We start from the raw sequence: 22168 nt of genomic DNA on the forward strand, positions 1-22168 counted from the left end.
TCTTGTTTTTCTTAGCTATCCTCCTTATTTTGGGACAGTGGGAGCTTCCTCTTATCTGCTTAACATACTCCCAACTGCTATGCCACATAATCACATTTGAATATGCAAGGTTAGTGTCATTTTCCACTGCAAAAACACCTTCTATTGCAAAAACACAACTTTGCTTCTCACATCGGTCACCTGTACAGAAATGGCTATTGAATTTCTGTTTGCAGATGATATTACATAGAAGAGTCATACTCTCACACTGGCCATCCCACAAGTGTTTTGTAGCAGTACATGCAAATCAAAATTCAGTGTTTGGTTTTTCCAGTATGCCTAATGTTTAATCCCAATTTTCACACAGGGTTATCTATTAACACTCTGTAAACAAAGCATTATTTATTTAAGTGTATCGTTCAGACTAGAATCTTACTTTTTTCCAAAATGGAAAGCCGTCTATTGCTTTGTATTTTATTATCGATTCCTGCCTTTGCATCGTCAGACCTTTTGGTAACACATGTCAGAAACATTAAGGTAAGTAATCAACCATGTGTGCAACTCCCATTCTTCGGAGATTAATTTCCTGCCATTTATGAACATTTTCCAGAGAGCTCATACAGGTGCCACCAGGAGCTTTGTGTTCTCTGGTATCAGTGAACACAAGATCAGACTTGGGACTCAGAATGGTTTGCCTCTAATCAGCCCCAGTTTTGAATTAGCTCTGAAGAAGCTCTCCTGTCTTTTTTAAAACATCACTTTCCTCTGTTTTCCTTGTCATCACCATGTAATGGTAAAATGTTTTAGAGCTTTTATATTTAGATGTGTGCAATTAGTGCTGCAACTGAACCTACTATATAGTACCTGTATAGAAATGCAAAATAGCAGTGAAAAGATGCCTTCAAAAAGAAATGTAACAGAGGTATAACAGGACATCCAGATAAACATCTCCATGGTCCAAGTGACATAGTATGATTTTGTGTAAAATTTATGTGAGCATAACATGGAATATATCTGTGTCCGAGATTCTTTTTTTTTGACAGATTGCTGAGTAAGGCAGTGCTTCCTGATGTTCTGCCTAATTTTTTTCAGTTAAGTTGCAGGCCACTACTCCTCATCTCAGGAAATTATTTCCTCTGTCTCAGTAATTAAAGCATGTGTAAGTTACAGAGGGCAGATCTCCTCAGGGAACATTGTTGGTTAGTGGGCAGAACAGGACAAAGCAATTTACGGTCAGTTTCTGTTGATGTGGTTATGGTCTTTGCCAAAACTTTTTCTTTGAAAATCAGGATAATAATATGTCTATCTTTTTGAAGTCAGCTTGAGATTTATAGTTGAAAATTACAAATGCCAAGAATTCTTATTATTTATCTCACATGTAGCCCAGATACAGGGTAGCTTGTTCCTCCTGATTACTATACTACCTGTTGTTCTCTGTATGTCTTGCAATGCTAAAGCTTTCCTAAACAGAAGATGGCCAAAGCCCTGTGCTATGTTACATCTGTACATGCAGAACACTACAGAAAAAAAAAATGGTTGATTTTCCCAGTTCAATTCTATCCTTTATGCAAATATAATTTTGTTGAAATGGGAGATTGCTGTATATTGTGAAGGCCTCTGTCCCAAACCCTGTCTTAGCTCCTTTGAGCAGGTAGTATGCTAGTCATGAGTGACAAAGCATGACTAGGAGTCTCTCTGGTACATGGCTGATGATCTTCAGGCTTTCAAAGCTGCTTTTAAAGCCATAGTCAGATAAATAAAATTGGCAAAGCCAATCAGCTGAAAACTGAAAAAAATCCAAATCGAAGACCCCTAAGTACACTTGTACATCTTGTTCCTATACACAAAGCTATTAAGGGTAGGATTTTTTTCTTTCTAGAAATAAACTACCCCTATAATTACATATTCAAAGCATGGGTACATATTCAAAGCATGCACCCATGCTTTGAATATGTATTTCTAGGTGACACAGCTTTCCTTCCATAACCGTCTCATCCTGGCAGCACTGAGACTCCTAGAAAGGTCATGAGCAAGTTCTGTTTTCATAGCTTAGTTGCGTTATTCTCTCTTCTATGTGATTTCCAATCAGCATCACTTGGAATGATGGACTCTTTAATGTTGCTGGTGATTTCAAAATCATTTTCACACCTTATTTTTCCTATGCAATGGATAGGGATTTACATAAATACTTCATTCAGTCTTGTGTGTTGCTGGAGGTCATTTCAAATTAACTGTAGATTCTTTGCTCAGTCTCTTAGGAATGCTGTGTTTTAGTTTCCCAAGGCTGTAAAATCAGGGCTTCTTTCCGCAAGTACTGTAATAGGAGCCCTCTTTTCCCTCCCTGTATTCTTGGGTGTTCAAATTCCTATTTTCTTCTACTTTTCCTCTCCAATTTCCATAGATAATTAACACCTATATTCTTTGCTGTTGCAACAGCAAAACAGTATTAAACAAAAACTGAACTTATCACTGTTATATAAATGAAATAAAAACATTCCAATAGTTGTTGCAACTGGCAAATATGGGGAAATAGAAACATTTTATCAAGTAACTGTAATTACACGTCAGAGGATATTAAAACGACCTTGATGTTAGTGAGGTCTCTATCTACAACCGAGTGAATCATTAAGAATGAAAAAAAAAAACAAAACAACACAGAATTGCAGAATCATCTAATGCAGCCTTGTAATCAAATCAGGGTCAGCTGCAGTAGGTAGCCCAGGATGATGCCCACTTGGGTTTGAATATCTCTGTCCAAGATCAGCCCAAGTATAAGCCACTAATAGCTTTCACTACAATATTTTTCTGTATTTTTTTTTCAATGAGAATGGCAGAGTAGCTCCAAAAGTATTTAGAGAATCAGACCAGAACTGTTTCAAAACTAGTATAGAATCCATAACTTTGTTAAAGAACATGCACAGCAGCAGTTCTGGAAAAATTAAATGCAGTTAAAGTATTTTTTAGTTTAGGAAGTAATAGAATTACAGAATTTGCAACAAAAGAACACCTTCCTTTTTTTTTTTTTTTTTTTTTTTTTTTTTTTTTTTAAGTCTGAAACTCCTTGATAATTCCACTTTAACAAAAAGGTTGTGCAAAACTAATTGACATTTCAGATACTTGAGCTTTTCATTTCCAAGTATCCATACCTCAGATTGCAGGGGGAGATGATTAGCTATAATGACAGTACAGATACTGAAAAGATAATTTCAGTTTTGGAAAGGGAGCATTTGAAATGGTGAGTGTACAACACAGACATTAAAAAAGCCCAATAAGTTTGTGAAGCAGGAGAGACATACACACAGAAATCACCTATGTGGCAATAACAGTTTGAATTATGAACTGGCCAGACTCTTCCAGTATTTGAGAAGCCTTCCCCAAATCTCTGTAATACCACTGATTTAATATAATGTCTTGGGAAAAAAAAAAAAAAAAAGCAAAATAAACAAAACAAAACAAAAAACAACAAACAGCAACAACAAAATCCTTTGTGTCTCCATTTCCAACCTGCAGAACTCCTAAATGTGAAAGGTAACAAAAGCAGGGTAACCAGATATGTACCCAAGATATACATCTGACTTGTTATCTCTGCATCTTTAACTCTCTATTTGGTAGAGCATGTAAACATGGAAAAAAAAAAAACTTGCACAGAATGTGACCCTCTTGGAGCCAAAAGAGATAAGGCATTACAACCACACTTACAGGAATTGTGTTGTGCAAGCTGCTATTTTCACATGATCCTGCAAGAATTTTTGAAACCTGGTCTTTCTTTCAGATCATGAGAGTACGTGATATTTTTGTAGGGCTTCTGATATTTGCACTCATTCTGAGAGCAAACACATGGAAACCAAAAAAACTACTTTTTTTTTTTTTTTTTTTTTCCCTCCCTGCAGCCTTTTATAGCAACCTCTCTGTGAGCCTGCTGAATTGTCATCTTACGTATTTGTGTTAGCATCAGAGGCTGGTGGGGTGAAGCAGTCTGAAAGAGTGTAAGGACGGGTCTGCCTGATAAATAGGATGTGTGTGTGACTGGAAAAAATGTGCAAACCATTTTTTATGCTATGATACAAGCCTTTTTTTCTCCCAAAGGAGAATTAGTTTAAAAAGACAGAATGTATACCACAAGTCCTGACAACAGGAATTCCCACAAACAAGATGTCTAAATGCAGCTGTCATACCTTAGTCATGATTTTGTTTCCCATTTTTTCTCGTTACAGAAGCGAAATGCTGAAAATGACTTGGTGAGTAGTCTTGTCTTTTATGATGGCTTGGTTCCATTCAGTCTATGGTGAAAGATGCATGGTGACACGAATATTCTTACGGTGTTCACAGCATGTTTCTGTGAGCCCAGTCTGAGCAAACATATTTCTGAGTGTGTGCGACATGGGGAGGAGCCCTGAGTTGCTTGTTTTAGGCAGCAGGACTAATGAGGCTGTTCTTTTCCAAGCTCTGATGGAAACTCCTGTAGATGGAAAAAGAATTATAAAATTATTTGTTACCACTTGTTATATTTTAATAGATAGCAACGTTGTTTGAAGTCACCTCCGTGTCTCTAACAAACATTTTGATTTTATGTTGTTATTTGTAAGGAGGACAAGAGACCAGATTTCTGAGGCTGATTCCACTTGGCATCTGAATGCCACTTCAGCAATGCTAAATGCTTTGATTTTGGGAAGACCTTTTAATCAACTAGCCAGAGATCAGGCCTAGCATAACAATCACAAGCTTCTTGCCACTGCTGCTTTTGTTGCAGGAAGCAGACCTTGTTATTGCCTCCTTACCTAAGGAAGCACATCTGCTGCTGCGTGTGTTTTCATATAGTCTCCAGCAACTTTACACCTGAGCATTTAAAGAAATTCAGTCTTGCCCTACTCATTTTCTTGCTTAAAGGCAAATAAGCCCCAGTTGTGAGAAAATTGAGGCTAACAAAATGGAATTTGAAGCTCATCTGGAACTGGTTAGGTCTATTTTTATATGAGATGACTCTTTGCCCCTGCTCTGGGAGTCAGCCACTCAATTGATTATAACAGTCACGAAGGCAGTGAGGCAGCGGTACATTGGTTGTGCTGTCTCTGACTAACCACAAACAAAAATCACAGTCTCAGTAGAGGGAAAAAAAAAACAAAACACACCACCACCAATAACAACAAAAAATTCTTACACTGGTAGCATCTTTGCTGTGGTGGCAATGTTTTGTTAAAGGGGCTATTGTTATGACTCCTGGAACACCACCACCATGGTGGTGTGACAGACCCAAGGAAACACAGCTGTGTCCTGTTTTTTATCATTAGGTTTTTCCTGTTTCACTTTGGAATGATAGACTCTCCTGTAATGATTTCTTTCTAAAAAATGTTATTATGGCTGATTAACACAGACAGCAGTATAACAGCTAGCTCTTTTTTTCATTTTTTAATCCACAGGTTGTCAATGGGATAGAAATCTATAGCATGAAAATTGACAGTAAAGTAACTTCCCGATTTGCCCGCAATGTCATCACCAGTCGAGCTGTCAATCGTGGAAACGTGCACAAAGAAGTCTTCTTTGATGTTGAACTCCCTAAAACAGCCTTCATTACCAACTTCAGCATGTGTGTAGTTTTTAAAATACCACTAGAGTAAACTCAAAATCTGTACAAATGCAACTGGAAAAAAAAAATAACCAAAAGCATTCATTTTTAATTTGCTATTTGATTGATTTCTAAATGTCTCCAGGGCAATTTTCTGATACTATTAACTTAACATGTAAGATACCTAGGGAAAGGCAAACACTGGTACATCTATTAAAAAGATGACTCAGTTTTGATTGTATTTATTCATCATCATGGACCTTAGGGAATGGAAGATCTTATCTGGAGATCCATTCACGTTTTCAGAAATACTATTTACTTTTCTTGTTTGATAAGATCAGAGTAAAGCTCTATTACTGAATTTCCCTGATGGCATTAAATTTTAACTTCTCTCTTCATTTTGAAATCAAATTTGAATTAAAAACAGGAAATAGATGAAATCATTCCCTTACATTTTTATCTTAGTTGCAATACTATGCAATTTTAACAGCATTTTTAAGTTTAATTCAGTTTAAACACATCCATCTCTGCTAATGACACTATGCTTGTTTTATTTTCAGTGAAAAGAAACAGTTGCTTTTAGGGGACAATCACTCTAAGTCATGCTAGACCTTTTATTTTAGGATGAGATTAATCCCCTGTAAAAAATGCTTGCTTAATGGTGTATGGAGTCTAAGGATGAAATGTTCAGCTGTAGACAGCTTTCTGTTAGATGAGATGAGATGACCAAGCTTGCTAAAGTGCAGGAATACAGAAGGTATAAGCAGTGTTGCTATTAGTCCAGTTTTGATCTAATTATTTTCAAGAAAAATATTGCTTTAGTTTCTCTGAGGTACTGAGCACAGAGCTCTTCATTCAAGCTGAAGTCACTGAGAAGGCTAGTTTGTGTTTCATTGAAAATGCTCAAATCTTGGCAATACCATGTTCCTGAAAATACTTGTTAGCAAACCAATCAATAAACAGAGAATTGCCTATAATAACTTTTCATGTATCAGTGCAAACCATTCAGCTAAACCAGGCAATTTTTCTGCAGGACAATTGATGGTGTCACTTACCCTGGATATATAAAAGAAAAAGAAGCTGCCAAACAGGAGTATGAGAAAGCTGTTTCAAAGGGACAGACTGCTGGTCTTGTCAAGTAAGAATGATGTCTGGTGTGGCTCCCACACCATTATCCTGTAGCAAATTGTGAGATTTGTAATACCTTGTTCTGGCATATTTCTGAAGTTTGCTTTTTACAGGACCAAAGGAAAAGAACAAGTAATTTAGAGTTATTGTAATATTAATTATAAAGAAAGAAATACAACTTCTGACTCAACAGGCTGTATCTGCAGTTAAGGATAAACTGTTTCTGCAGCTTGTGCTAACTGCATATGATCTGTTCCTGGGATTAAGCTAATTGGCAAACTTAAATAAATTCTACACTGTTTGACTATGATTTTAGCAATACATCAAAATTCCCATCTTTGTTTTACTCCTGCACCAACCAAACCCAAGCAGTAAATACTGTGAAAAAGCATAATATTCTTCTTACCCACTTAAATACAGGGCTTCAGGAAGAAAAACAGAAAAGTTCACTGTTTCAGTCAACATTGCAGCAGCCAGTAAAGTCACTTTTGAACTCACATATGAGGAACTGCTGAAGCGACAGTTTGGAAAATATGAGATGTTCATCAAAGTAAAACCGAAGCAGCTTGTCAAAGATTTTGAGGTAGATGTCAAACTGTGTCAAACTGGATACTGTAACTTAAAAGATGTTGAGATTCTGTTGAAAGTGGAGTACCATGGTCATTCCCACTGGCCCACAGATGAACTAAAGGCCCATGATAATATTTCCAGTGAACCATTTGGGGAGTCCCTGCCAACATGCTTTACTGCAGGTTTTTATTTGTAAGCCTGTCAAGTTAGCTCAACTACTAAGCCTTCAAAATTAATGATATACAGAAAACTGAAAAGCCCAAGGCATTTTAATTGCCTTGGGGCAAGATAGCTCTTAAAAATACCTTCATTGCATAAACTATGCCTTTCTCACACCACCATGAAACGACATCATGCTAAATTGCAGTGATACATATATTGTATTCTTGAAGATCGTTGCTTTTGCATGCCCAAACTGTCTGATCACTTCTATCTACCTTGCTAAAATACATTCCTAAGGCAAATTCCTTCTCCTTTATTTGCCCAGAAAAATCTGTGTAAAAAATCATTACAAAACTCAGCACCTGGAAATTCATAAAGCATTATTTTAAACACAATATGATAAAAGGTACACTGAAATGTATGTCAAAGGTAGGCATGGTGACAGTTAATGACAAGGTTATATTTTAGAAGGACTTAGGTATTTATTTGACATTTGACAGAATTCCACTAACTAATTTTCAAATGAGTTACATTTTCATATCATTTCATTTTTTACATAAATGCTTATTTTCTTTCTAATTTTGTTTTTAATCTATGTAGAAAAAGGTATGTTTGGCTGATAGTGTATCCACACAAGTGTGGTTTTGGACTTCTGTTGTAAATTACAAAAGTACATTTATTTTTCTTTTAAGAAAATCTCTCTTTCATACCCATAGTTGCCTTCTGACCTTCCTGTAAATGACTAAATTGATATATCGTGGGAAAGTCAATAAAAATAATTTTCAATTAATATTTCAGATTGATGTAAGTATCTTTGAGCCACAAGGCATCACTGAGCTGGAAGCGGAAGGAACATTCATCACCAACGATCTGCAAAATGTCATTAAAAAAACTTTTTCAGATAAAAAGGTACAATGCCTAATGCCTTCCATAATTTATTTATTATGGTTATAACTCTGAAATAATACTATAAGTGCAAAAGTGCTGTAATGGCTAGCAATGGAAGTGAGCGGATAAAAAATAAAGTAAAGGCTTGTCTGTGCAAATTAATTGTGAATTCCAAGCTAGCAAGCTGAAGGCCATCTCCATGCAGTTCAGAAGCCACTTAGTTCCAGCTATTAACATGGAACTATACCCAGAGCATTAGGCCTTGTCCCACAGCAACAGTTGTAAACCTGGATACCGGCTTCACTATTTCCTATGGAAGAACTAAGTCAGTAGCAAGTAGATTTCTCATGTATGGGGGTGGCAGAAGAAGTCCTAAGTCATAGATTGCCCAACAGCCTTATCAAAGCTATCATTCAGCATGGAGGGCTAAACCAAGGAAGGTGAGGAAGAAAATATATGGAGAGCTCTAGGTAGCAGCCCTGAGATATCAGTTACCCATCAATAAATATAAATAAAAACTAATACCTCAATAGATAAAACAGATTATTCTCATGTCTGTGAATATAAATATACCAGTCTTAAGAAATTACAAACTTCTTTGTGTTTTGTACAAGTTTTCAGCTAAGATTCAGATCTCCTGAAGGTTTTTCTTTTCAGGGGCATATTTCTTTCAAGCCAACTCTTGATCAGCAGCGAACCTGTGCAAATTGCTCACAGTCTGTCTTGGATGGAGATTTTACCGTAAAATATGATGTGAAGAGAACAACTCCAGATAATTTGCAGGTAAATTTGACAGCTGACAGTTTTGCACTGTTGAATGGTCTTAGCTTGCATGGTAAATGTCAAGGAGCAGTGAAAGCCAGTTGTTCCCTAAAGGGCAGAGAGCTGATTGTGACAACACAGCTTCAGCACCCAAAAGCCCAGTCCCCACAGAACCTGAGCAAGGCAGATCCAGAAAAAGAATTCAAATTCAGACAAGAGTCTGGGTCATCAGGCATATCTGTGGTGATGAGGGAGTCCGAGGTGAAGGTGGGAAGTCAGTTAGAATGGGATACAGATCAGTGGGGTCCATGGACAGACAGAGGTGAGACTGGTCAGGGCTATTAAAGCTTGTTAGTCCACTCAAGAGCTACAGATTAAATCAAAATAATTTCTTCTTTATCCATTTTATCTTTGTAATATAAAAAAAGCTATTGCTTTGTTAACATTTTATCTTTTTTTTTTTTTTTTTTTTAGATTGTCAATGGTTACTTCGTACACTTCTTTGCACCAACAAATCTTCCACAGTTGCCCAAGAATATTATTTTTGTAATAGATATTAGTGGCTCAATGTCTGGAAGAGAAATAGAACAGGTAAGTTATTACATTACTATCGAGTCCCGGTGGAAGAGTCTCTGTTGTGGTGTAAGGGACATGGTGACTTAGGGTGAAGAAGCTACACTAAGTGCTTTTAAGCTCGGCCTTGCTAAGTCTCTGTACTGTAAAAACTAGATCAATGTCTTACTGTAGAACAAAGTTCTATACATTAAGTCCATATTTTACTTAGAAATTTCATTATTTCAAAATTTTCAGATATCTACATTTTCAGAGAGGTATCTCATATGTGCTGTACAGTTCCAAAAATAAAATGCTTCTATGGTATTATGTGCATTATCTGTGTTGCTCATTCTGTTTCCTCCAGGAAGCAGCAGCTCTTTTCATAGCTAGGACTCCTCACTCTAATCTAATGCTCAGAACTTTAAGTTTTTGGCACTGAATCAAAATATCTACACTTCTCACATGCGGACTTCTCCATAAACCTGTAACTGCCCATTTCCCAACACCTTAGATTTGCCATGCCAACTTGTCTCATTCAACAATCTGACACAGGACCTGATTTTCTTCTTAGCTACACAGATTTACCAGATGTAATTGCAACTGTCTGATTTCTCTAGAGTTACTCTGAAACAGACACAGGACTAGACAGGATAGAACAAGCTCAGAACATGTGCAAAACATTCTGTGTAAAAGGAACAAAAGAAAAAAGTACCTGAGAGATAAGGCATGTAACACCTACAAGCACCAATTTCTTTACAGTTGAACTATATGTTAAAATCTCTTCTTCTTATAGACAAGAGAAGCACTTCTAAAAATCTTAGATGACATTAGAGATGATGATTTCTTCAATTTCATACTGTTTGGTAGTGATGTACACACTTGGAAAGAAAAATTAATCAAGGCCACTCCTGAAAATTTGGATGAAGCAAGGAAGTTCGTTCGGGGCATTGACACTGAAGGCAGTAAGTACTTTACCGGAGCTGCTAATAGGTTATTGAGTAAGTTAATTTATCAATTCAGTCTGTGAACACAATACTACAGCTTTCTTTAAAAATTATTACTAATGGGACACTCCTGAGCTTAAAATTGGTTCCGTGCATATCTGTTTTTCCTTATGTTTCCAAAGCTCAGTTATTTTTGCATCTAAACATCCTCCTGCTAGCAAACCTATACCTTTCCTCTTTATAATGTAGTGACATCTTGTCAGATTCCTGTGAAAAATGGTCCTTTATTTTGACTGCCTCTGTTGAAGCCAAATTTCTCTGTCTACCTTGCAGTGACAAATTTATATGGTGGTATGATGAAAGGAATTGAGATACTGAATGCTGCTCATGAAGAAAAGTTTGTGCCCAAGAGAAGCGCTTCTATAATTATCATGTTAACAGATGGCCAACCAAATGTAGGTAAGTTTGTGTTGTTAACAGACTGAATTAACTAACAAAACCCACTCAATTAAATTTTCTATCATCTTTGACTTTTGATGCGGTGTGTTTTTTCATTACTTAATTGCTGCTACACCAGCTTCATGCCACTAATCAGCTCTTTGATAGTGCCTCTTAAGAAATCCAAACACCACTAATTACATTTCATTTTATCTATCTATGAAGAAACTTAACTCTTCTTATGGTTTAATGCAGGCATATCAAATACTGAGGATATTCGGACACATGTGAAAAAAGCCATTGAAGGAAAATACCCTTTGTACAATCTTGGTTTTGGCTATGGTGTTGACTATGGTTTCTTAGAGAAGATGGCACTAGAAAATAAAGGATTGGCCCGTCGAATTTATCCTGACTCTGATTCAGCTTTACAACTTCAGGTACAGTAATTCCAACTTAAATTAGATGAGAGGTGTATTAATTCAGGTAAATATACAGATATTTCTTATTTTGAAGTAAACAAAAAGCCCAAAGTGTACTCTAGTACTGACACAATGAAGAATATGCTGTAATCAGAATATTGGTTGCATTTAATTTCCTTTATAAAAGGAGAAAGTGGAAGGACTGTAAAAGGGAGATGAGACCCTAGGCTATGAAAGAGTGTTCAAAGGGTGGAAAAAGACATGGTTCTGAAGGACACATTGTAGTGTGCCAAATCATATAAGCAAAATTGCTGCAATCACTATATCTATCTCCCATACCTCACAGATCATGTGGTTAATGTCATAAGAGAAGAGGAGAATGACAGAGTTTAAGAGTCCAGCAAGTGCAAGCAGGTGTACCTTACCATACTTCTGAAGCATTTTATAGCAATACCATTCATTGGAAAGATTGCAATACCATCCATTGCAATACATGCAATACCATCCATTGGAAGGATTGACCAAAGAATTTGTATACTAGTTTTCATTACAAGCTCAGTCAAAATCTAATACCTAGTCTCCTTTGGCTTATGTTATGATTTCAGTCTCTGCAGAGAATAGGTCTAGAAACACTTTTATCTAATGGGAGGAGCTTGGGATTCCTCTTGATTAACACTGATTGAACTCATCATCCACAGCATGTTGTTCTTGAATATTTTTCCTGTCTTAGTGAGGCTTGAAGGGTCAATATATTCTTTTTCATTTGCCTTTTTTGCAGATGTTTAGGTCTTGTACTCTGAGATTTAACTGAATATTTACATATTTCTTCTAAAATACATTCTAAATGTTTACTACTGAAATAGTAGGACATGTCTGGGTACAGATCTACCACTGAAAGAAATAAAAAAATATAGTTAAATGTTTTTTCTCTTTTTATCCTGCAGGGTTTTTATGATGAGGTGTCCAATCCCATGCTCATGGATGTGGAGTTACACTACCCAGAAAATGAAATATCAGGCTTAACTAAAAACAGTTTTAAGCATTTCTATGATGGGTCTGAGATTGTGGTGGCTGGACGCTTTGCAGACATCAACCAAAACAGTTTGACTGTAGATGTGAAAGGTGAAGGTGTAAGTATGTGTTTATTTAACTGAGTAAGGTTAAATAAATGCTATGCAAAATATCCAAGTGTTCAGAGCTGGCAAAACTTGAAATATTTACAGGTATGTCTTTATTTCAGTGGAAAGATGTATTACTACATATATAACACGTAAATGCACCAAAGGCATTAATTTTGCAAGTGCAGGTTACTTGCCTAAGAATCCTACCTGGTGGTAGGATATTTAGTGTTCACAGGCAATAGTCTTCATTGGGTGAGGAAAACTGATGGCCAAGACAGCTGAATATTTGGTATGCCTTCCTCTAAATATAGAGGTCTACTTCTAATATGAATCAGGTGTGAAGGTCTTGATTTTGAAAAGTTCTGGATGTCTCTGGCTACTTATGCTGCTGCTAAATTTCCTTATTTCCAATAGGCTAATGATGTCCTGTCATTTACTACACAACAAGATGCAGAACAAACAGCTAAAGCTTTCCAAGAACAGGAATACATATTTGGTGATTACATTGAAAGGCTCTGGGCTTATCTCACAATTGAACAACTCCTGGAAAAACGGTAATTAAACCTAGAATTGCATTTTCAATGAAACTATTAAGCCACGTGACTGGTGCAACTTCTAGGATGTAAAGCTGCAATTCACAACTATTTCCTCTTCTCCTCCCCAACCTCAATATTCCTATTTCAAGTAGCAAGTTAAATTATTTTAAATTACTGCAAATATAAAGCAATTTTGCCCTTCTCCACTGAATAGCCAAGGGAATCAGAAGTACTTTTAGATTGTAACAAATACACCTTCCTGATAAATTAGCTGCAGAGAAATGATTTTGCTTTAAAGAAAAGTACATAAATTAGAGTTCAGTCAGTAATTTAGCAATCATTGATGCCAGGAGTCTCTCCCTGTGTTCAGCACTGCAGCTACAGGAGAAGAAAAGGAGAATCTTACAGCTGAAGTCCTGGATCTCTCACTAAAGTACAAGTTTGTAACACCACTGACATCCATGGTGGTAACAAAGCCAGAAGACTATGACAATCAAGCTGGGATTGCTGATAAAATGACTGAAGGTATAGACATTTTCACAGTTTTGCTTTATCAAGGAAGCCAAATATTCCTTTGATGTTTCCCCAAAGAAAGGCTTTGTGTGGGGCGCAGTTTTAAACATGCATCTGAAAAATCTATTTTCAAAGCCTTGTATATGTATGGCTTATGCAAAATTACTTTTCATTTGAAAGCTCATTTCCATCAAACCATCCTTCACTACTAATTCATACAGGTAAAATCTTATAAATTCAAAATCGGTGTATTTAAAAATAAATGTATAAATAATACATTAAAAAAGAAACATTTCTAATCTAATAATCCAGCTATATTCAATTTTAGTCACATCACTTTTGCCTTTATGTTTCTACATACTTCAGCTTAGAAGTAATTGTAGTAACATCTTTCTACATGAAAAGGGTCTATTGCCGTGAGACCTTCCTTGTGCAGAGTATTTTAGGTTGTAAAATCATGACAATAATACCTGTAAAACATATATATTGCAGAAAGAAAAACAGTTATTGAAAGCATACAATTTATTCTCATCTCCTTTGATACTTTGGCCAATGATTAACTCCTTGCTCAGTAAATCATTATACTTTCATACAATTCAGCATGTCTGTTTCACCTGTGTGAAAAAGAATAACTCTATTCCTCTTTAATGAGAGCAAAATAAGACAAATACTACCTATCTTCTCAGTGCACCCCCAAAGACATTCTACTATAATGTATATTTGTTGTTTGAGGCATCTTTATCTCCCTAATTCAACAGGTTTGTCAAACCTCCTGTGAGGCTTTCCAATCTCATCTATTACCATGTATTATTTTTTCCTGAAACCCTTGCCTCCTGCCCCTAGTTTTGCCCTAGTTCCTCCCAGGCTCTGTCTAGGCTCTGTGCTGGATTCTAAATGAAAAACTTGCTTATCTCCTGAATTTGGCATGTTAACCAAGACTTATTTTAAGGCTTTTTAACTTAACAGAAATGCTTACTGAAGGTTCGTGGGGGTTTCTTTCAAGTGGAATATAAGCCAGTTAATTGCTAGGTACCCTACAAAATGCAATAATTCTACAGGCATGGTGCTGATAATTTTTTTTGCATTATTTTTTGTAATTATCCTAATGGGATACTGATACAAAAACACTTGTTTAATTTGACATTAAACACAAATTTAACTTAACATTCAAGTCATTATACAGCATAATGACTTTGTAGTTTACAAGTGAACACTATGAGATGGAAAACTCACGCAAACATCTGACAGAAATGGCACGTACTTACAGTGACCTTCAGTTCAGGCCTTTATCTGAATCTCTTGTCAAGAAAATCCTCTATGTATGTTGAAAGTATACACGGTGATAATGGAAGAATATACTCAAATCACTCCCACTGTGTAAGGAAAAAAATAACTTTCACATATATTGGAGTCTAGAACCACATATAGGATTACTGAATCAGCCAGTCAATATTTGTAGAATGAAGCAAATGCCTTGAAAAATTGCAAAAGAGTAAAAACCAATACGGACCACTTTGTGATATGTAAATGACATGATGATAAAGCAATTACTAATAGTATTCTTGTTATATGCATAGTTAATTATGGATTTGCTGTCCACATAACAGCTTTTTGCTTTCACTGTGTTTCTGTTTGCTCTGTATATATTGAATTGTATCATTGGGAAGAAATGGAATTTTAAAAACCTGCAGATACATGGTAGAATTTGACAATTCAACAACAGTTTAATTTTTTGTTTGTTTAGAATATATTTTAACAGAGTCAGAATGCTTCTTGTTTAGTCACACAACTTAAACTGTAAATTTCTCTTTTTCTTCCTTTTACTTCCTGTTCACCCGTGATAACAGCTGAAGGTATGTACACTTCCTGTTAAATTTGCCTAATGTTTTTTTTTTAAGTCTTGTAGGTGGATTTATTCCCCAATGATTTTACAAAAACATTGTTATAGATTAAGACACTGTTATAATTAGATTAAAAACTGTACAGATAGAAAATGTTGTGATTACTGTTTTCAGTTTCCTAACTGCAGCATCCCATCATCACAAAATTCAGGCCCAGTACAATTAAGTTGCTTTCCAGAGCTAGCACTGTTGGCTCCCAGATACCTGCATGTAGATGAGCATCCACACAAAGGTGTCTTCATTGTTGCTGTGTTGTTGCTTCTTCAGCACAACACACTACCTACAGACACTGTTCCATAGATTCAGATGTAAAAAGAGAAGACTAGAAATACCTGGGAACAGGTGGATAAATCTTACTGACTTTCCAGTAGTACAGTTTGGAATAAGGCACAAGGGAATTAGAAAAGGACCAAATTGTCCCAGCCCTAAGGACAAATTGTATACCTTTTGAGCAATAGCATTTTTGCTGTAAACTGGTCTGTGCTTTTTACCTGTTCATGACACTGTGTTGAATTCATTCATGGTTTGCTTTGTTGCACTACAAAAATCTAAACAAACTGTTTTTTGTTTGTTTGTTTTTGTTTTTAATTATAATTAATTTGGAAATTTATACATGACTACAAGATTTAGGAGTTGGTTTTCATGGAAAGAGGGAGATTGTCTTTTATTCTTTTCACCTCTAAAATAAAGTTTTCTTTCATTCACAGCACAGGCTGCCCCAGTTGTTATGCAGGGTAAGTCATTAATTCGAGTTTCTGAATGATGAAGCATCTGTCAAAGGAAATTGATTCAGACAACTGAAACTGCTGGGGAGATGGAAACTACCTTGTCTGAGTTTACAACTGTATTTTAACAAATACTAACAATTTTTCCTCACTGCTACAATCACACTTAAAGACAGAACAAAACCACATCTGAAAAATACTCAGTGGAATAGTTGTTAAGGAGTAAATACCATTTCATCAAGCCAACATTTTCCTGGAAAGCTGCTTCAGAGGATGGACTTGAATTTGCATCTGCTTGGGAATTATATTAAGCATGGAACTATGATGTCAGCATCTCTGGCTAAATTAATATATTCAGTTATTTATACAAAGAGAAATTGTTTTATTGAAGAGAGTGAGACAGCAACTGACTCTTCAGATTGCTGGTTGAACAGTGCTGGAAATGGAAGAGTCATATTTAAGATTTAGTGCAGGAGATCTCTCAATCTCTCTCCCCATCGCTTTCTAGTTTTCTCAAGTTTTTTTTTTTTTAAAGTCTCACATTCATCCTGTCAAAAGCAAATGTCAAAACATCAGAAATTTTAAATGGATAGTGCTGTTGCATTTCTACCCAGACTTGTTGATAGACAGCTTAATCCTTAAATCTGAGACATTTGCCTTCCTACAGACACATTGCTTGGGCTTTGTGGGGACACTCAAACCAAAAGAATCTGTCTCTATCCTAAAGCTTTGCTTGATTCAAAAGGGACACAAACTGTCCTTCCATTTTGTTAGAAAAAAAACACAACAGGATGGAATTTGCAATTTACCTAGCATATTAACTTTCTGACATCTTACATGTTCGGTGCAGATAGTATGTAAATATTCCATTTTGATGTGAGCATTTCTAACTTATTTTTCTTTGCACCCTGCAGCTCCACCATTATATTTATCAAGGCCCGCATGGTTTACTAGTGGTGAGTTAGTTTTGACTAATTTGAATTGTGTCTGTTCAGAAGGAAAACACATGTGGGTATTTAAGACTAAATCACACAATTCTTGGAGTATTTTAGACAATGCCTTTACACAAAAGCAGACAGTTTTTCACAACAGACTAGTACTTCAATTTACTTTAAATATCTAAAATGTTTTAAAGCAATTGAGTCACTGAGATCATATATGATCATTTTGTTAGCCCCCTTCCCATTGTCTAGGCTTCCCGATTTAGCCCCAGTGAGAAGGACCTGGGGGTGCTGGTTGACGAGAAACTCAACATGAGCTAGCAATGTGCGCCTGAAGCCCAGGTCCTTGGGACCCCACCACTCCTGTGGCAGATGGGCTGGACTAAGCTGGGCACAGCTTGTGCAGGGACCAGTTCTGCTGGTCCCCAGCATCAGCTACACTGCCACAACATTGAACATTCATGCAGAGCTTTGAACCTGTGTATCACTAAACAAACACCTGTGATTTGCTTTACAGTTGATGGCGATCCACACTTCATTATATCAGTGCCACAAAAAGAGGATGCCATTTGTTTCAATATCAATGAAAAACCAGGCGATGTGTTAAGTTTAATAAATGACCCAGTTACAGGTGAGTTTATCATTTTTAAACAGTAAATCAGAATGCTTATATCAAAATGTCTTATTTTTCAAGTCAATTTCTCTCTTTTTATATTATATGTGCTATTTTTCCAGCAAAGTTAACAGAAGTTACTATAGCTGTGATAGGGTACCATTACCATGATTGTGTTTTCACTTCTTGGAGCAACATGAACTTTTTAACTGTCTTGAAAACCACCGTGGGAGTTGAGAGATGTAATTTGTTTCAGTGAGTAGAAGTAGAAGCAATAAAATAATGCTCAGGTTTCCATTTCATGGATTATGTGGCAAACGGAGACTGACGGCACACAGGCTATTTGTGCCCATCACGAAATTTTATAGTCTAGGAAATATTCAACTTTTATCAATAAGGTGGTTGTCATCTTTGTAAATGTCTACAGAACAGCCTCCAGAGCTCTATTCCTTTACTATACTTTTGCACAAACATGCACAAGTAATTCTGGTCTACTTTTCAATTTGGATTTGTTTTGTTGAGCTGTAACTACTGCAACACTCTTTGGCATCTCATCTATAAAATAGTATTTGTTGTTTCCTTATTACATTAGGCATCACAGTCAACGGAGAACTCATTGGTGATAAGAGAGCAAATAGTGATGCAAACTCACAAAATACATATTTTGGAAAACTTGGCATTGCAAACAAATATCTGAATTTAAAAGTGACCGTAACTTCTGAGAAGATCACAATTCAGAATGGCAATGAAAAGACAGCTTTCACCTGGCTTGACTCAGTCACATTGCAACAAGAAGGGTAAGGCTTACGGAAAGAATATCATATTCCAGTGTTACATTTTTATACTCTTTTTTGGGGGTTGATCAAAAATATATAAAAATATACTTTTAAGTTATAAAATGAAAAAAAAAAAAAAAACTGATTCAAATCATGCTGGATTCAGTGCTCTACTTTGTTGTGTAATTGCTGAAGATTATTTGTAAATTTACCTGCTTGTAATAAGTAAGTGCAGAATTTGACTTGCAAACACTGAAGGTGTAAATCATAGAATCATAGAATGGCTTGGGTGGAAGGGACCTCAAAGATAATCTAATTCCAACCCCCCGCCATAGGCAGGGACACCACCGACTAGATCAGGTTGGCCAAAGCCCCACCCAGAGGGGGACAATCGACTCCCTTAACCTGCTGTCCACGCCTCTCTTGATGCAGCCCAGGATACAGTTGGCCTTCTGGGCTGCAAGCGCGCACTGCTGGCTCACGTCAAGCTTCTCATCTGCCAGAACCCCCAAATCTTGCTCTGCAGGGCTGCTCTCAGTGAGTTCTGCTCCCAGTCTGCACCATCCTTATGGATCCTTTCCAACTTGGAATATTCTATGATTCTATGTATCTATTAGAGAATCATTAATACCTGTCCAAAAGAAAGCTTAGAAAAGAAATAGCAGTATCTTCTCCTCCTTTACATTTTCATTGTGTTTTAGGACCAATCACTCTGTCAAAGGACAGCACTGCAACAGAAAGAGTTCTAGAGCAAAACTCTGATTCAGGATACTTTTTTTTTTAAATGTCACTGATATCATCAACATAGTTGTCATTATCAGAAGCAAATATTCTTTATCCTAACACCAACCTAGACATTTCAGTTACTGTCTTTACTGAAAAACAAAGAAAATGGGGCAGGTAATATCCAGGCAAGAAAGTGATTGTTTTATCAATAACATTTTTAACACTGAGCATGAGGAGCAATATCTAAATCTCACTACCATATCTGTGATTAATTGTGCTGTTACGGGAAGTGTTTTGGCAGAAGCACCTTGCTGAAAAGTTTAAAGGCTAGGTAGCCTTTTACATTGTAATTTAGTGTGTCTTGGACTGCCTGTGAACACACACAGATTCACATCAACCGAACTACTAAACAACTTCATTAAAATAACAATAACAAAACACTAAGTAAGTTATAAAGTCACACTTGTTTTACATGTTTCATTTCTTGGTTTTCTTATCACAGCTGTTAACTCTTAACCCAGTGCCCTAAGGTTTATTTATTTATTTATTTATTTATTATTTCTCCTCAGTTTAACTTTGATAATTAACAAGGAAAAAAATCTGGTGCTCTCAATGGGAGGCGGTGCATCATTTGTTATTGTTTTGCACCAAGTATGGAAGAAACATCCTCTCCACCAGGATTTCTTAGGACTGTATACATTGAAAAGTCATAAACTGTCTGAACAGACCCACGGATTATTAGGTATGACTTCATTTGGCATTTTGAATATCATTTTCTTTCCTTGAGGCTACCTAATTTGCAGACACAATCTTGTATTTGGCCTTTGTGAACTGAAACAGAGGAGGAAATTGAGATAACATTAATCAACCATATGAAGATTTCTGACAAAATATTCTGGGCTCTGGCTTTACACATTATCTTTTCTTAAATTCTCCTGCTGCTGAAATCACTAGCACCCATGGTTCTCACTGGCATTTTTAAACTTCTTATCTTGCTAAGTCCCACATACAGATTCTTTTTCTTATTACACCATTCCTCCAGACTCTTGGATGGTTTGATCTCCCCTTTTACCTTTCTCCTAAGTACAAACACTCGGAAAATGCACATGCTTACCCATTGGTCAAAATTTGCCAAACCTCAGTTAGTGTACCCTTGTATGCAATGAAGATGTTAAGGTATATCTTGATTGGCTATCATCACAGAATCATCACAGAATTGTCACAGAATCATCTAGGTTGGAAGAGACCTCCAAGATCACCTAGTCCAACCTCTGACCTGACGCTAACAAGTCCTCCACTAAACCATATCATTAAGCTCTACATCTGAACATCTTTTAAAGACCTCCAGGGATGGTGACTCAACCACTTAATCATATATTAAAATCACACAAAGCCTTGTATTGTTTAGGATTATATTAATGTTAGAAAACATTGTTTTAATAGAAGACAAAGTTGGTATTTTAGGAATGAAAATTAAGGCCTTATTGAATCCCGTTTTCTGCCAGAGTAGTGGGTTTTGTGGTGTGCATCCTCTGTTGGAAAATGTTACGCTTCATCTGATAGCAGACATTTTACTTGCTTTTTGATTTTCTCTTACAAAATCAGGTAAGCACAGAAAATGATTTTTGGGGTCAGTAAGTTTAGTTATTGTGGTAAATAACGAACTTCTGTGAACTTTTCTGAATTTTGGTAATGTGCTTGGAGGTCTGAGAATGAGCCAGGATATCAGGGATGGTATGTTAGGTTCAGGAATCTTAGGAAATGCTGTGATGAAACAGAAAAAGAGCAGAAAAAGGATGTTTTTTATGCTTTTCTGCTCCTCAGAGTAAAGGACTTGTCCAGACACAAAAATTATTCTGCTGTGATATGAATTGCAAATAGAAAGGCAAGTCAAGAAAAGCCCACATGATGTGTGGGTACACGGTGTTACTGACTTACGCATCTCATCATTATGTTCGTCATTTTTGAGTTTGCCTCTGTACTCATTACAGCACTCATTAAATCACCAAGAGCATCCTACATCAGCCCAGGCAGGGCAAAAGTGTCCAAAAGCTAATCCTGTCAGGATGTGAAAATTCCGTAGATATCCGGCTTGTTCTGAGGATAATCCTATCAAGTAATTTCAGAGATCAACATGTATTATTTGATTTAAAAAAAAAAAAAGAGTTAAAAAAAGAAAAGTTAAAGACTTGGAGAGTGTGTAATAAATACAACTGAATAGGCAAGAAACAAAGCAAGGCTATCTTAAGGACTATCTAGAACAGACCAATTTTACTTCGCACTCTGAAGTTAGAACCTACATCCAAATGATATGCCCAGAATTCTAGTTCATAAAAATTAAATAATACCATAGGCATATGTTCAACCTTGCACCAAACTTGGCGTTTGCTTATGCATTCAAAACCCTGAGAGAACTTGGAAAACAGCATGGGAACGTAGAAATTCTGCGGTTTAAGTTTGTTTTGTTTCTGATTTCGTATGTGCAACATGCCTGAAATGGTAATTTTGGCTTCTATTTTTAGGACAATTTTTCCACCCCATTGACTTCACCATACTTGAAATCCATCCTGGGTCTGATCCCAAGAAACCAGATGCCACGATGATTATTAAAAACAAGGAACTGACAGTAACAAGGTAAAATATAATCAAGTCCTTAGAAAAGACTACCGTGTCAATTTGTCTTTTCTGCTTCACTACTTCTGTGATTGTATTTTACCTTTCAGGGGCTGGCAGAAGGATTACAGAAAAGATCCTAAGCATGGCGTTGATATTCCTTGCTGGTTTGTTCATAATAATGGAGCTGGGCTAATAGATGGTGTTCATACAGACTATATTGTTTCCAGTCTGTTTTAAACAACTACCTCCAAAGTCATGCATACACAGAGTACTTTTCTGAAAGAATAGTACT

The 22168-nt window shown here is 36.4% G+C and overlaps 1 protein-coding gene across 1 annotated transcript; it reads left to right on the forward strand.

Annotated features, from left to right (window-relative positions):
* Positions 1 to 426: 426 nt before the first annotated feature.
* LOC311213069 (inter-alpha-trypsin inhibitor heavy chain H3-like) lies at positions 427 to 22113 on the forward strand (the record flags this gene model as incomplete). The annotated part of the gene is made up of 20 exons (XM_084292891.1): positions 427 to 516; positions 4194 to 4217; positions 5397 to 5563; positions 6576 to 6680; positions 7091 to 7253; positions 8201 to 8311; positions 8948 to 9073; positions 9527 to 9643; positions 10401 to 10569; positions 10885 to 11010; positions 11245 to 11426; positions 12353 to 12538; positions 12944 to 13083; positions 13436 to 13607; positions 14778 to 14835; positions 17663 to 17776; positions 18351 to 18555; positions 19830 to 20002; positions 21783 to 21894; positions 21984 to 22113. 20 exons carry the CDS (start codon positions 427 to 429, stop codon positions 22111 to 22113), a joined length of 2670 nt encoding a protein of 889 aa, XP_084149017.1.
* Positions 22114 to 22168: the final 55 nt, after the last annotated feature.

The sequence above is a fragment of the Netta rufina genome, assembly GCF_964035555.1.
Source record: "Netta rufina genome assembly, chromosome: 10".
In the NCBI taxonomy this organism is placed as follows: domain Eukaryota; kingdom Metazoa; phylum Chordata; class Aves; order Anseriformes; family Anatidae; genus Netta; species Netta rufina.